At 36.1% G+C, this 15,965-nt stretch overlaps 2 protein-coding genes across 4 annotated transcripts; both read right to left on the reverse strand.

Annotated features, from left to right (window-relative positions):
* Positions 1 to 1,179: 1,179 nt before the first annotated feature.
* On the reverse strand, positions 1,180 to 7,781 carry cav1 (caveolin 1). Its single transcript, XM_079411530.1, has 3 exons — positions 7,501 to 7,781; positions 6,703 to 6,870; positions 1,180 to 2,257 (listed from the first exon to the last, which is right to left on the reverse strand). Exons 1-3 carry the CDS (start codon positions 7,534 to 7,536, stop codon positions 1,916 to 1,918), a joined length of 546 nt encoding a protein of 181 aa, XP_079267656.1. The 5' UTR covers positions 7,537 to 7,781; the 3' UTR covers positions 1,180 to 1,915.
* Positions 7,782 to 8,796: 1,015 nt separating this feature from the next.
* Positions 8,797 to 12,508, reverse strand: cav2 (caveolin 2). Of its 3 annotated transcripts, none has more exons than XR_013783967.1 (4): positions 12,273 to 12,508; positions 11,461 to 11,648; positions 9,852 to 10,469; positions 8,797 to 9,457 (listed from the first exon to the last, which is right to left on the reverse strand). XR_013783967.1 is itself a non-coding variant. In XM_079412172.1 (3 exons), exons 1-3 carry the CDS (start codon positions 12,420 to 12,422, stop codon positions 10,319 to 10,321), a joined length of 489 nt encoding a protein of 162 aa, XP_079268298.1. In that variant the 5' UTR covers positions 12,423 to 12,484; the 3' UTR covers positions 8,797 to 10,318. The 3 variants fall into 3 exon arrangements, 1 of the variants encoding a protein (XP_079268298.1); XR_013783968.1 differs by having other exon boundaries at positions 9,933 to 10,469; positions 12,273 to 12,484; XM_079412172.1 differs by having other exon boundaries at positions 8,797 to 10,469; positions 12,273 to 12,484.
* Positions 12,509 to 15,965: the final 3,457 nt, after the last annotated feature.

Consider the following 15,965-nt stretch of genomic DNA (forward strand, 5'->3'; position numbering starts at 1 on the left):
GACAGTTTTGTTTACGGGACGAAACTCCAAACCAAATGATGTCACTTCATTCTGCGGAAACAATGTAAAAAAAAAAAAAAAGAAGCAAAAAACAAGTTCTTCATCTTCAAAGACTGCAAATAAAGTTTAAGTAAATGTTAAGGTTGTGATAATGTGCTTAAAAAGTTCAATCTTCACGACCTGCTGGAAGAGCTCGCTAGGTTGTTGTCCTATAGTTGCTAGCTTCATGTGATGTCTCTCTCTGGAAGTTGTAAAGACATTCTCTGCCACTGAAAAAGCTGTTGCCATTATGACTGGTTCGAAGCGTTACATGTCAGAGCCAGGAACAGTCTCTTTGTTAGTATATGCTGAGCTGGCAAAGGGTTCAGTGAGGGCACCTCTTTTGCCCCGTGTTTGGGCCGTCCACCATATTCAGTGGCAACATGCAGCGTGACGGGCAGTCTTGGCATCAGCAGGGCCACGCCTACTTTTTTTTTTTTTTCTCTAAAATTCGTTCAGTTTCCCCAAAGCCCTTTCCCAAAACAAACATAAAACTTTTGGATTACATAAACCCCAGTGATGGCACCAAAGGGTGATAGTACTCAAATGGAAGGATAAACATAGCAAAACTATTAGAATCTACTATATATTGTTTACACACCACAATGGAACTATTTTGGAACAGCTGAGTGGACGTGTCAATGAAGGAAAGGGGACAAAAAACAAACCAACCAAAAAAAAACTAATTCACAGCCTTGTCCCAAATCTTAAAGTTATAGTTCATGCCAAAATGAAAATTCAGTCATTGTTTACTCAACCTCATATCTTTCCAAATTCATATACCTATGATTTTTCTGTTGAATACAAAGTAGAAAGTTTGAGAAATATTTAACATATTAAAAATTTGCGGTCACATTTACTGTTGTTCAGCAGAATTTTGCAGCTGAAATGCAGCTATTTCAATAGGAATATGATTGACTGGGAATTACGCAAAAGATTTTGCAATAAATTCGAGTTGGTCATGTAGATTCGCTGCATTGATCAACAGAAAGCTAGATATATAGATGCGTACATCACAACACTATTGACAATAAACAGTGCATGCTTTTTGCGCACAAAGTTTTGCCAAAATTTCACTAATGTGACTTCATCTTAAAAATATATTTTTTTAATCTATTTTATACTTTTATATTTTTTATTATACTTATATTTTTATACATATATATCCTATTTAAAGGAATAGTTCACCCAAAAATGAAAATTGTGTCATCATTTACTCACCCTCATTCCAAACCTGTATAAGTTAAGTTTCTTTTTTATGCTGAACACAAAAGAAGATATTTTGAAAGAATTTTAGGAACCAAACAGTTGTTGGTCCCCACTGACTTCCATAGTAGGGAAAAAAAATACTGTGGAAGTCAATGGAGACCATCAACTGTTTGATAACCAGCAAGAAACGACATGAGGGTGAGTAAATGATGACAAAATTTTCATTTTTGGGTGAACAATCCCTTTAATGATAATGACTACTGTCGAACTCCAAAAAGGACAAAAACACCAAAAAAGCACCATTAAAGTACCATAAAAGTGATTAATATGATTAATCCTCTATATTTCATATCACATGACTACGGTAGACTTGTGCACAAAGATCACTTTTATGGTGGTTTCAGAGCGACGATCATGGAATGACAAGAGGATAAGTAAATAACAGAATTTGCATTTTTGCAATAACTTCTCCTTTAAAAGTCCAAAGCTGAGAGAAGACAAAGCTCATGGACAGAACAAAGATGGAGAGGAGAGTCTTCTCTAAGGGCCACCTTTCTTTGCCCTCTTTTTTAGAGAGGTTATATTTGTTTTATCTTCCTGCATCGGACATTAGTCTCCATTCCCCCACCCCACCCAATCCCTCTGGCTCTTTTCCTTCTCCCTATCCTTACACCACCTTGGTGGTGGAGACCCGGACACTGCTGAAGCACTTTCCCATGGCTTCGAAGAGCGGGTCGCAGAAGGTGTGCACACAGATGGAGTAGACTCGACTGACACAGTGGATCTCGATTAGGTAGCTCTTCAAGCAAGGCACCACCGCCCAGATGTGGATGAAGGAGAGGATGGCGAAGAAGATGCCCCATATCAGGGCGAGTGGGATGCCCACCAGGACCGTCAGCAGCCTATAGCACCAGTACTTGGTTACTGTGAAGGTGGTGAAGCTTGCTTTCCACACGCCATCAAAGCTGTAGGTGCCAGCAGGCTCAGCGATCACATCCTCAAAGTCCACCTGGAGATGAAAGGGATTACAGCATTATATCATTTTGTATCGGAATTGTACAATTTTGTATTGGTATAAAACTATTTTAAATTTTGCACAACTGCTTGTGTAACCCATATTTTACATGATCATGATCAAATCTTTTTCTGAACATCCTCAATCTACTGCATGTCTTCTGCCTCCTGGTGGATTATCCATAATCTTCAGGTAGTAAAAAGACTTTTAATAATATTTAGAAAACAATATCTGCTTCTGTGCTGCAATACAAATATTTTTGCTTGGGAATCTTTGCTTATTCAAGAATAACTTTTAAATTATTATTGTTATTTCAAAATATATTAAATAATACATATTTCATACATTATTTACAGAAATACATTTATATATAATAAAAACGTTATATAAATATACAGCTGCATTTATTTCTAAAGACCTAAATACATTCAAATATATATGTATGTATAATAATAATATATTATAAAAAGGTTATATTTTATAATTTATATTTACATTATAATATTTATAACTTATATTTAATATTATTTTTTATTTATAATTTTCTATATTATCTTTGTCTATCTTATTTATAATCTATCTATCTATCTATCTATCTATCTATCTATCTATCTATCTATCTATCTATCTATCTATCTATCTATCTATTTAAATACATACAAATATATAAAATTAAATAGATAGATATAAAATAATAAATCTATTTTAGTCATTACTGTAATGCATTTCATACTGTGTAATGCCAACCACAAGATTTAAATATATATTTACTAAGATATATTAAAAATATACACATGTATGTATTTACGTATGATTTTATATAATCCGTCCATCCTTTCTCCAAACCATTCGTCCTATGAGGGGTCATGGGGATACTGAAGCCCATTCATTTCATACATTTTTTTATTTTGATTAAATGTTTTGTGATCAATAAATGAACAAAGACCGGAGTATTTCTGCATGTTCTTATCCATATCAAGCAGACTGACATTAAGAAAAGCTGCATGACTCTTCATCCTCCCCTCAAGCCATCTCCACATTCCTCACAGACAGCATCTTTACATTGTCCAGCAGCCCACTCTGCTTCACTCAGACCGGTACCACTCAGTTCATGCCTAAATCACCTTGCTCTAAACCTCCAGTATCAACCGCAGACCAGATTAGATAGTGCCTGACACCAAACATTAACATTTACAAAAGATGTGTATATATATAAATCTCATTTAATAAGACCTGCAAAGCTTGGTTTAGATGTTCCAAGAGCTGGCAAACCTCACACCATCATAGTATAGCTGTATTGCTTTTCAAAGCAGATGTGTTTATTTCAGTTGATTATACAGAGAAAAAGCACACACAAACACGAGTATAAGCTAATATTTATTTAACAACTCCTTTTCGAGCAAGCTAGTCAACAAAACAGCTGAATTTCTTCTAATCAAAAGAAAGCAGTGTTATTTATGGTGATCTTTCAACTGATCGTCACTCAATATGATTTTTTCCCCATTCTTAAAAGACCAGTTTAGACTTTTTATGCATAGTCTTGTTATTCAATAGGAAAAAATGCTGCTTAACCAGCACAATCTAATAAAGCTTGTTGACCAATAAAGGCTTGCTGTTTAAGTCAGTTAAGAAGTAATGTCTGGACGAAAAGGTACAGTGTTTTAGAGTATAAATTGAAGTTCCTGTAAGAGGAAAATTATAAATTACTACTTGTTCAAGGGCTTGAAACCATCATGGCTCAAGTTGGCAAAGAAACGCTAAATTATACAGTCTTATATAAGCCTGTCCTCCCCGTTCATTTATCTACAGTATATCCCAATTGGCCAGACACATAGTTTCCATTAGTTGAATATTACAACCAACAAAGTTAACATAAACAGTTCTTGAGCTGACTGCACAGTGTTGTCTGATAACACCCTCACTGTACTGACAGAAGTATCAACTTGCATTCTTCAAACTTGGGGGCTTGTGATTATATGACCCGTCCACATAGTTCATAAATCACCAGTGTGCACTGCACAGTTTATGGAGGAGTACGAGTGCCACTTAAAAATGAAATCAATGTCAATTTAGTCATTTAAAAATAACTATATAAATCACTTTTCAACCTGACAAATAAGCAGATATATTTAAAACTGTTTATTTAATAATGTCTAAAAATGCAATAAAATTAAGCAAAACATAAGTAAAAACATCAAAAAGTGTAAAACAATATCTCTTTTTAAATGTTTTCATATTTAAAAATTTTAATAAAAAATGTAAATAAATAAATCATAATTACAAATGCTACTATATTTAACAATAAAATAAAAAAATATATAAAATAGATTAAGATAAAATAAAAATGTAAATAAATAGATCAATTAAAAATGACAAATAGACATTTAAAACAGTTAACAATTCATTAATATTTAAAAATGGAGCTACATTTAAAAACAAAATTTGTATATAAAATAAAATAAATAAATAATATTTTTTTCAAACTGACAAACACATTTAAAACTGTTTATTTAAATCATGTTTAAAAATGCAGCTATATTTAACAATATGAATATATATTTTTAAATAAAATAAAAAGCTTGTTATCTTATTTTTTAATTGTCCTCCAAATACAGTACACATCAAATATGTTGTACTTGGAGAGGCAAAAGTTGCTTAAAATAATGCCATTGTTAAGGAACGGCTTTAAATTAAAAAAACAATTATAGCAACATTGTTTATTTTTTTCTCAATCCTCGATCACCATGGCAACAGTCTGTGACTCATTTCAAATCGCAAATTCATATCCTGTGACTAAAAAAAACACCAAAGCCTTATGTATTCGATCTGGAAAGTTTTCCTCTATTGGTCAGCCAAAAATCATAGCAGCTGTGCACAAAACGACATACTACAAGTATAATGTCACCCATTAGGGATGAATCCTGCTCCAGCGTGCTATTAAAAGAATGCACTTTTATGAGAGGAAAATATTCTGTTCCAAGGGAAAGCTACGCATGTGTTTCTGCACACAAGGGCCTTTGATGTGGATGTCTGTGGGAGTGTGTTTGGACCACGAGTGCATCATGATCCAGAGGAACGCCCCATGTGTGTGTGTGTGTGTGTGTATGGAGAATTTGTGAAAATGGAGATGGGAATTCCCTGCTACACTCTCCTACGCAAGACCACTGCGAGCGCTCAACCCCTTTTAAAGACAAAATAAAAGGACTGTGTGCGCTAAACAAGTTCGACTTGTGACATCAATCCTTAGCAAACATCAAATTATAAGCAGAAAACTTGCTTTCAGTGTGCTCTGGATTCAATTTTCAGTCAAATCATGGGAAGCATTCAGTTTCATGTGTCCTCGGGGATGTGACTCAAGTGTCATGTTGAGGAGGGAGCGAGAAAGATGTGTAATAAAATGGATGGGAAAAGGGCAGAGATGGATGCAAGGGGATTGTTTTTGAAAGCCGAGCGTATTTCTGTATCATCAGGTGACCTGTTGACTTTTCTTTCTGAGAAAGTTTCTATGCAAGGCATCGCCCCACGCCCAGGAAAATTTTCACGAAGAATGTTAGGTGTGCAGCCTTTGCTCAAAAACAGGAAACTCTTAATATTTCCTCTGTAAAAAAAGGCCTTACTTTGACAGCTCGTTACAGCATGGGAGTTACCAATGCAACACGTCCTTCAAAATGAGAGCAGCGTGATTTCACAAACTCATGCCACAGTCCCAGTATTTCACATTGCGAAGACAGCTGCTCCAGTGATAATTGCTTCCACCCTGTTGGGAAATCCAGCTTAAGCTAGTAGCTGTGGAAGAGCTGGTTTCTAGCTGGTCTAAGATGGTTGACCAGCTACCCTGCTCTAAAAACCAGTTTGACCAGTTGGTTCAAGATGGTCTATGATGTTGTCCCAGCTAAAGTAGGAACACCAGCACTCCAGAATCCAATGATAGGGACCAGGTGAGAGCGGATGCAAGTGTGTTTAAGGTTTTACAAGTAAAATAATGGATTTTAATTCAAAAGAACTTGAAACCACCGTTATATCGGTTTTCAAAGACAGCTGCTGCATGCAGTAATTGTTTCCAGTGCCACCATGACAAACTGACCACTGACTCACCACTTAGGCTAAGGCCAAACTTTCTGTTGCGTTATAATGCGAAACTATTAAGATTTTCTTTAGCAGTATGCATATTTTTTTTCTAACAATACATAACATTTAATAATTATAATATTTATGTAATAATAATAACACACAGTTATTCATAAACTACATTTTGTCATTTGTATAAAATATAATATATACTAAAACAATTACGTATAAAAATTCGCGTGCACTTGTTTCATTTTACATACACTATTGCGTGCACTTACAAATGAATACAAGTCTTATATTATTATTAAAGTGACTTGCCAAGAAAGAAAAAGTTGCATATAGCAGAAAAGGTTCGCTGAATGACTTACCTTCACCACATCGTCATTTAAATGCTTTGGGTCCCGGTTGACCAGGTCGATTTCCTTGGTGTGGACATCCTGAAGTGTCTTTTCGTTGATGCTGTCGTTATCCATTTCTTTATTATTTGGTTTGTAAATGTTCCCCTGTTTCCTGATAAACGGTGAGTGAGCGTAGTCCTGCAGTTCCAAAGAAAACAGAAAATGAAGTTCATGAGCGTGGAGGGGAGACTGGGGCGCAACTCAGCACTGCCCTGGCATGGGATGGTTTTAAGCAGATAGAAATGAAGCACCACACCCCTCTGGAAAACAGAGGAGCGACCCCCCGCACGGGGGCGCCATGTTACACTGTGCGCGTGCTCTTCTCTTATTCCGCAGCAGAAATAGCAATAAAATACACTCAAAATGTAAAATATTTACCTGTTAGAACGTGTATAAAACATGTTAGTTATTCTGAACTAAAACAAAGTTCTAAATATGTAATCGCATTGCGCTTCGACAACATTACACTGGATTAGTGAACGATTCATATTTTAGCTAATATTAATAGCTAATACTATGCCAAAGTGTGCATAAAGTAAACAATGGAGGGAGACGTGCGGCTTGCAGTGCCAGAAAAAGATAAGACTTCAAATTAGTCAACATGCGCGGGGAAAAAAGCCAGTTGTAGAGCAAGTGCCAACACACCGCCTTCATGTTGAGTAATAAGTAGCCAACTCAGTTAAATGTATATTGCATAAATGACTCAATAAAGCCTGAATTGACATAAAAAATACAAGATTTCTGAGGTAAAATAGGTGTCATTCTCACCTCTTCAGGTGCCCCGTCCTTGTATCCGCTAGTCATGCTGTCCCGTGCCTGAAGTGCGTTCAGATGAGTGTGTAGAAAGAAGACAATTAGTAGAGAGGAAACAGTGTGGGAGGCGTGGGGATATTGCTTACAGTGGGGAGTCCTTTCCCTTAAAACAGCCCTCTTTTCTGCATACTAAAGTCAAATAAAGCTTGTATCTACTGAGTCGTGTTTTATCTCTCCTGGAGTCTCTCTGGCATAAAGTGGGAGTTCCTTTCTCAGTCACTGAGGACTAGTTGTGTGAGTGAATGAGACTGAACCCCTCCATTAGCCTGCCACTCATAGAGCTACACAGTATTAGTGGCTGGATATTTTTTTTGACATGATTTTTTTCCAAATGGGAGTCATATTTGGGCACTGTACCAACTTCTCCTGAATGAATTCCATGTAGGCTACACTACCAGAAACACTACACTACCACTCGTTTTTCATCAGCACATATTTTCCACTGTAATGTTACTGTAATGGTAAGTCATCACAATTAAGCAACAAAATGGAGGAGGTATATGAGGATTGTGTAGTGACCAAAATTAAATGTTAAATAAATCAAACAGCCACTATCTTATCTCTGAGGTGCATCTTGAAATGGTTTTCAAAAAGTATTAAGTTATTAACATATTGGCTGCTTTCTGTTCAACTTAACCAAGAAAATGTTTTGGTTCTGTATGGAAATTCATACATAACTTGAGGAGTATAAACCTGAAATGTGACTATATTCTTTGGTGGGTTTGCATACCGAAATCAATGTACCTCGAGGCAAGACTTGCACTCAGTTTGGAATGTTTTCAGCAACAATAGGCTAACACAGCACAGTCTTGTTTTTCTCATATTTGTTCAAGTTTACTAGGCTTTCGTTTACCTATCTATATTTTTTAGTGTGCATTTACCATACCTAACAAGCATTTGTGTATCTAGGTCAGGTCCTGCCAAAGTGAGGGATGTGGCAGGCAATGCAGAATATGCAAAAACTACAACAGAGGTAAGGTCACTGTCTCTCAGGTAGAATGTGACATTTTTTATAGTAAACCTATTATCTACAAAGTCAATATACATAATGAAACATTTAATAAAATCTAGCTGTTAAGGGCTCAACAAAAAACTTTGATCTTTCTCCAAAAACATACGCTTTATGCAGGTACACCATTATCCTCGGGCATATCTGCTGCATTAAAAATATCACCCTGAGGACTTTTCTCATTGCAGAAGACTCTAAATCTTGTGGTATGGTCTCTGAGTAAAGAAAACAACCCATCCTTTAACTTCCAAAAATTATTTTATTTGCTGAACTGAGAGACATTTAGTTCTGTCTTTCATAAGCTGAGCTGTGTTCAGCATGTTTGCTACATGACATCATTCAACAGGGGCGAGGAAACGGCACCTGAGCCTCTAATGTTCCATTGCACAGTCAAATATTCCATTAACTCTGCAGAGCCACTAATAAAGCACAATCAATGGCAAACAGCATGTCAAATGTGGCTTTGCAAGTCAAACTAATCACCATTTGGGTGCTTTTTATCATTATAAAAAGAAGTCATTAATACAGAGGAAAATGTGTTATATTTGTATAGAAACGCTCTATATAATGTACCTAAAAACCATAAATAATTTATACACCATCAGATCATTTAATTTACTCTTCTTGATAAATCATCTCCAAACAATATAAATATTAACTCAGAAATCGCACAACACTACAGCCCTATTGGAAGTAGTTGCATCATTTTTTCCATACAAGCACATCATGTGCTTATTGCAATATTATATATCATGTAGTAGCACAATATCTTAAAGTAATAGTTCATCCTTAAATGAACATTTTTAACACTTTACTCACTCTCAGGCAAAGATGTAAATGAGTTTCTTCTTCCGAACAAATTTTGAGAAATTTAGCGTTACTACCTGCTCACTAATGGATCCTCTGTAGTGAATGGGTGCCGTCAGAATGAGAGTCTAAACAGCTGATAAAAACATCACAATAATCCACAAAACTTCAGTCTTTCAATTAATATCTTGTAAAGCAAAAAGTTGTGTGTTTGTAATAATTCCATTCTTTTTCACTGAATAAGCAATACTATGGATTATGGTCTCATACTTTAGCCCGGAAGCAACTGTTCGAAGGTAAAGAAAAAAAAAGAAAAAAGTATTACAAACTCACAGCTTTTCACTTCACAAGACGTTAATTGATGGGCTGGAGTCGGGTTTTTTATTTATTTAACCTTTATTTAAACAGGAAAAGTCCCATGGGTTACTTGTGGATTATTGATATGTTTTTATCAGCTGTTTGGACTCTCATTCTGACGGCACCCATTCACTGCAGATGATCTATTGGTGAGCAAGTGATGTAATGCTAAATTTCTCCAAATCATTTCTCATGAAGAAACAAATTAATCTACATCTTGGACAGCCTGGGGGTGATTTCATTTTTAGAAAATCTAAATTTTTGGGTTAACTATCCCTTGAAGGCTAAAATCTCAATCATTTCATTATATTCTTTGAAAAGTCTTGCATTATATACAACACAAAAGCTTAATTAGACTTACATAACAGTACTGAAAAAGCATGTCAGCACTGACGCCGCCCATTACAAGGCTGACACGTCAGAGCCGAAACAACGGAATGAATATTGCAACTGTGTATTGCAATGAAAGAAAACTTCTTTCTCTTCTCTGTGCTTCAGAAGTCAAGGATAAATGATCCTTCAGCTAACAACCCTCCAAAAAGTGGCCAAAACATTGTGACAAAGAGAATCTGCAACACTTCAATGCGGAGTTAGATTTGCTCAGTTTTGCTCAGTCTTGACATTGATGGACGACAAGCACCGTCCAATACTGAAGAAGAACGGCCCTATAAACATGTCCATCAGGCTGGTCCAGATCACGTGGACGGAGGGCAGTGTCATCATGCAGCCCTGGATCACTGGCATCACCACCCTGCGGAGGGAAAACAGCTCATCATCATGTGTGCTGAGATATAAGACTTACACAACAATCATATCAAGGTGAAAGAGTTGCTCTCTCTTTGTTCTGGGGTTAAAATCTATCCTGGAACATGCGTGAAGCATTAACCTTCATATCAGATGGTTCCAATAATCATCACCTTTGATACTGTTAACAGTCAGCACATATGCAAGATCTGTCAGTCAACATGACTGGCCCATAACGAACTTAACAGGCATCATTCATGTCTGTAACACCTTACATTTGCAAAATCATTTTAGCATGTCGCAATGCAATAAGTGTTATAGTATTCTGGCTAAGCCCATTTCCAAGTCTTTATGATTATTACTTTATTTTTTTCACTTGTTTTAGCATCTACCAGGCTAAAATGATAAATATAGATATTTAGTATTATAGAAAACGCACCTGACTTTAACAAGCCACAGAATTTGTCACCCAATATAGCACCTTAGACTTCAAAATATTCACCAAGTAGACTTCTCTTCTCCTTTTGAGCTACACTGACATCTTGACATTAGATCTTATCTGGCTAATTTGTCAGGGCTACTCATTCCTAAGATAATGGGGTCACTCTGCTACTGCAGGGCTGTTAAGTTTACAAACATCCACATGTGCTAATATTTCACCTAAGGAACACTGACCCTGAAAATGCTCCTGATTTAAACTACACAAGGGTCAAGTGCCAAGTTTCTGCTTGCATGTGTCAAACCGCTAAGAGGCCGGAGAAAAACACTTGACTAGAATGCTAACAATCCAGAGTGAGTTATGTGCGGATTTTTCCACCGTGGAAATGCAGGCCCACCTGTGCTCAGCAAAACAAATATGCAAGACTTTCTCTGTGGTATTTTTTTAAATGCCAGTCTTTATCGAAGTGGGTAGTGGCCAAGGCAAATATTCTGCAATTGGGCTGTGGAAAATACAACAGAGAGCCAACAGCCTTCCCCACCAAGAAGCCTTTTCATACCAAATATGTATACAGCTGAGGATCCCGAAAACAATCCCTGCAATGAATGCCATGGGAATGGCCAGAAACGTGGTGAGGATCCGGTAGAAGATGAATTTCACCAGTTCAAACACAGCGTGACTGCCGATCCACACTCTGTCAAAGCTGTGCATGGAGATGGGCTCAGCAATGAGGTCTTCAAAACCAACCTGTGAAATCAAATACGAAATTAAAAAATCAATAGTAAACAAACTGTTTAGACAGTCCAAATAAAGTGTTTTATTTTATTTTTACATGTATTTTTTTGTTGTTTCTTTTGAACAAGAAACACATTAACCAGACAATTTAATCTGAAACTTAAGTTATTAATATTAACATACCTGCAGCTGAATCCCACCTGTGCTGATATTCAATGCAACAGTCCTGTGTGTGTGATATTAGGTATTTTATTTACTGTATTTTGTTATTATCGTTTTTATTAAAACTATTGGCACCTTATGTAATTTCTTCAGTCAGTGTTTTTCCCTTGTGTGTGTGTGTGTGTGTATAAATTCAGCATTGTATGCAAAACAATTACGCCAAAGAAGTACTCGAAATTGAATTGAAAAGATTATCTCGCATGTGCAATTACACATTCAAATAAAACTATTTCACTCCGAAAATGCATTAATATGCTCGTGAATGGCGGTGCGCGAAAACTTGTCATCATACCGAAATAAACTAATATGAGCACGTTGTTAGCGCTTATATCGCTCATGCTTAGTCAGTTATAGACGCAGGTATTTACAAATTAATGATAATATGTAAGTGAAAAGTCTCGCGTTGTCACCTACCTTTAGGTGCGAGTTAATATCTTTAGGATCTCTGTCCGGGACTTCTGAATACACGTTCGGTTTTTTTCCAATTATAGGTTCAATCGATCTATTGAATTCATCCCCATCCATAATGACACTGGTTTCCATTTTTTCTTTTTCAAGCCCCATTTTTTGTTTTGGAGTTGCGCGGCGCGCACTGTGGTGTGTTGCGCCTGCTGTACGCGCACTGTGCGCTCAGGGCAGGACGCGTCCACGCCCCTCACGCGCAGACAAAACACACAACGGCACTCAATTCACTTCTCCAAACAAATGTGGACCAACGATAAGAAACATTTTAGGGATAAATCTCTGTTTAGCCGTCCTTATCTCGACAAACTGTTTATTGAAACAGACCTCAAGGAATGTTATCAGATTGTTATTGTTATTTCCTCTATAGACTATAGCGTGAACCTAATTAGAGGATTCAAATATTTTTCTCAGAGGTTTCCTCACATTTTATACATTCATTCATTAGTTTATTAATAACATTTTTAAACAATAACATTTTTTAAAACTTAAAGCCATGGCTAAATGTTGATCTTCCACAGTCAGTTTATTGCTTTTCATGAATCGTTAAGCTTCACTGGCTTCTTTGAAAAGTGTTTTTATTATTTTTTTACTATAAAAAGAAGATTCTTTACATACAGTAATGGTTCTATTTAGAACCGAGTAGTCCTGAAATGGTTCTTTTTGTTTGAGCATAGCGTTCTTTAGAATCAGAATCAGAATGAGCTTTATTGGCCAAATACACATACAAGGAATTTGTTGTAGTGACAGAAGCTCCACAGTGCAACAGAAAGACAGCAACAGGACAGGACACAGAAAATAAAAGAATAATATCCAAATAGGCAATGTACGAAGCAGCAAAAACACAATATATAATATAGACAACTATGTATGTACAGGTCAAGTATGTGCAAATTAGAAATGAGAAAATAAAAATAAAATAATTGAGTGTGGTGAATAGATCATGTATTATAGTTGTGTGTTCCACGTTTATTGTTGAGTGTTCATGAGATGGATTGCCTGAGGGAAGAAACTGTTCCTGTGTCTGGTCGTTCTGGTGCTCAGAGCTCTGTAGCGTCGACCAGACGGTAACAGTTCAAAGAGGGAGTGTGCTGGATGTGAGGGGTCCAGAGTGATTTTGCCAGCCCTTTTGCTCACTCTGGATAAGTACAGTTCTTGGAGAGTGGGGAGGGTTGTACCAATGATTCGTTCAGCAGTCCGGACGACCCTCCGTAGTCTTCTGAGGTCAGATTTGGTAGCTGAGCTGAACCAGACAGTTATTGAAGTGCAGAGAATGGATTCAATGATGGCGGAGACACTGGAGAGCAACACACAATAGCTGCCATCTCTCACCTTTTTGCTTTTTAATCTGTAACTTTCAAAAATCCTAAAAATAAATACAATTTATTATCCATATTGTTAGAGTTTTCAATTATTACTTGGGTTTAAACATAAACAGCGGGGGGTTTGTATTTCTTAGAACCCCTACTACTTGTGAAGGCAGTATTTTTCATCTTTCGGACACAGTCGATGACTGTTAGTAGATAATTTGCCTGTCTTAACTTCAGACAATAGGCCACTCTCTGATAGTGATGGTCTTTGCCTTCCTATTTGACTTTTTAAAGGGACAGTTCACCTAAAAATGAAAATGTTGTCATTAAAAACCTAACTGTCTTTGTGTAAAATGCAAGGGTGATGCAACTGCCTTATATCATAATGGAAAAAGCCTTATTAAAATAATTTAATTCTTGAAAAGAAAACCGTATTAATAGTTTAGCAAAATCTTTTATTATTTTTTCTTATGTAAAATAATATTAAGCATTTTATATAAAAAATGTTAAAATAATACTTAATACAATACAATACTGTTTTTGTTTTTTGTTGACTTTTTGCCCGCCAAATCAATGTAGCGCATGAAAAAAAACATGAATTAACATAAAAAAATAAATAAATTAATTAATTAAAAATACATTTAAAACCATTTTTTAAAATAAATATATATTAAAAAACATATATATGTAAAAAACTGGTTATTTTTCACGAATCAGCTTTCTTTCTGTGGAACACCAAAAAATACATTTAGCAAAATGTCCAAGCTGTACTTTTCCATAATGAAAGTGGATGGTCACCAGTCTGGGCTGAGTTTCCCAAAAGCATCATAAGCCTAAATTGATCGTAGCTCCATTGGTGGCAATGGGTCTACGATGTACTTAGACTTATGATGCTTTTGGGAAACGCAGCCCTGGTCATTCTGCTAAACATCTTCTCTTGAATAGCACTGCAGATTTGATCATTCTTATCAAATAAAGCTGAGCCTGCATGAGCGGGCGCGAGATTGTCGCGGTTGTCGGGTGAGGCGTCTCAACGTTGTCGGAAAAGGTGAGTTTGTGATGTATAACAAACGAATGATCATCATCATCATCAAGTTTTATGAAATGAATTAAAATCTTCATAAATCCAGGCTGCGTTTGCCACGTTTAGCCTAAATAATCAGACCCTTTTTTCAGGTCAGAGCAACTGCCCCTCAAAATTCCTGTGCACGTCCCTAGTGATGAAGGGTTTAGCAGGCAAGTCTGATTGATCTATTCTGGTGCAATTTTACCATAATAATAACTTAAGTTTGCAAGTTCAACAGTCTTTCCTTAAAGGATACGGGACCTGTCCAACAAGCTACTGGAGTAATAAAACCAATATAAGTCATTTTTGTGACAACTGAGCAGGTGAATGTCAGCTGCCTTTGTAAGACTGCACTTGGTTGAGCAAGATCTCACAAAACTGAAAATTATTAGCTCTGGTAATTAGATATCACTAGCAAACCAATTAAAGCTGTTAAAACACAAGTACTCCCATGAGGACTTGGTATGTTGCTCATAACTATTTTCAGGTACTTGGGTAAATGGGTTAATGGCATATATATATATATATATACATTTTTGAGAGGAGCATAAAGTCAAGAATGTGAAGGTGATACAACTGCCCTGAAATCATAATGAAAAAGACTAATTTAAATAATAACATTATTAAAAAAAAAATATATATATATATATATTAAATATTATTATATATGAACTAAAACATAAAAAATATTCTAACAATAAAAACTGTCATTGCATATGTTCAGCCAAATCTAAGTCATGTGGTGCACCCAACATGTAGGGTAAAATAATAAAACAGGAAATATCATTGTGAGACCACTGTAGATCCTCATGACTATGTTTCAGATTCAATAATCTCTATAAATATCACATGATTTGGTGTTTTAATAACACGGCAATGTTAGTTCAGACAGTAAAATGTCATGTGGTGCAACTCTCCAAGAAATGTTATGATATTTATAAATAGATAAATACATAAAATAATAATGTGTACACTCACATATACTCAGGGTGTAAGAAAAACCTACAGCACAAACAGTGCCAGAGATTCTTGATGAATTAACCAAAGGTCACATTCCATGGTCCTGTGATCTAATTCTACCTGCAGAAAACAATGATATGAGCACAATGATATCAGATGGGACTTCCTGACAGTCACCTCATCTGCTAAATCTCTCAGCTCTGTGAATACCGGGACATCATAATAAACTCTGACATGCCGTAATTGTGAGAATCAGCCCATAGCAATCCTACTGCAAGTCTGGGACATCACATTTTCACAAGCAGTAGA

This window comes from Barbus barbus (genome assembly GCF_936440315.1).
Source record: "Barbus barbus genome assembly, chromosome: 48".
Classification (NCBI taxonomy): domain Eukaryota; kingdom Metazoa; phylum Chordata; class Actinopteri; order Cypriniformes; family Cyprinidae; genus Barbus; species Barbus barbus.

Coding starts and splice junctions, on each gene's coding strand:
- cav1 (XM_079411530.1), bottom strand. CDS start 7,536: ATGACTAGCGGATACAAGGACGGGGCACCTGAAGAG. Junction 6,871..7,500: donor AGGACGGGGCACCTGAAGAG/GTGAGAATGACA, acceptor TTGGAACTGCAG/GACTACGCTCACTCACCGTT. Junction 2,258..6,702: donor TAAATGACGATGTGGTGAAG/GTAAGTCATTCA, acceptor TTTCATCTCCAG/GTGGACTTTGAGGATGTGAT.
- cav2 (XM_079412172.1), bottom strand. CDS start 12,422: ATGGGGCTTGAAAAAGAAAAAATGGAAACCAGTGTCATTATGGATGGG. Junction 11,649..12,272: donor ATATTAACTCGCACCTAAAG/GTAGGTGACAAC, acceptor TTGATTTCACAG/GTTGGTTTTGAAGACCTCAT. Junction 10,470..11,460: donor CTCAGCTGTATACATATTTG/GTATGAAAAGGC, acceptor TTCCCTCCGCAG/GGTGGTGATGCCAGTGATCC.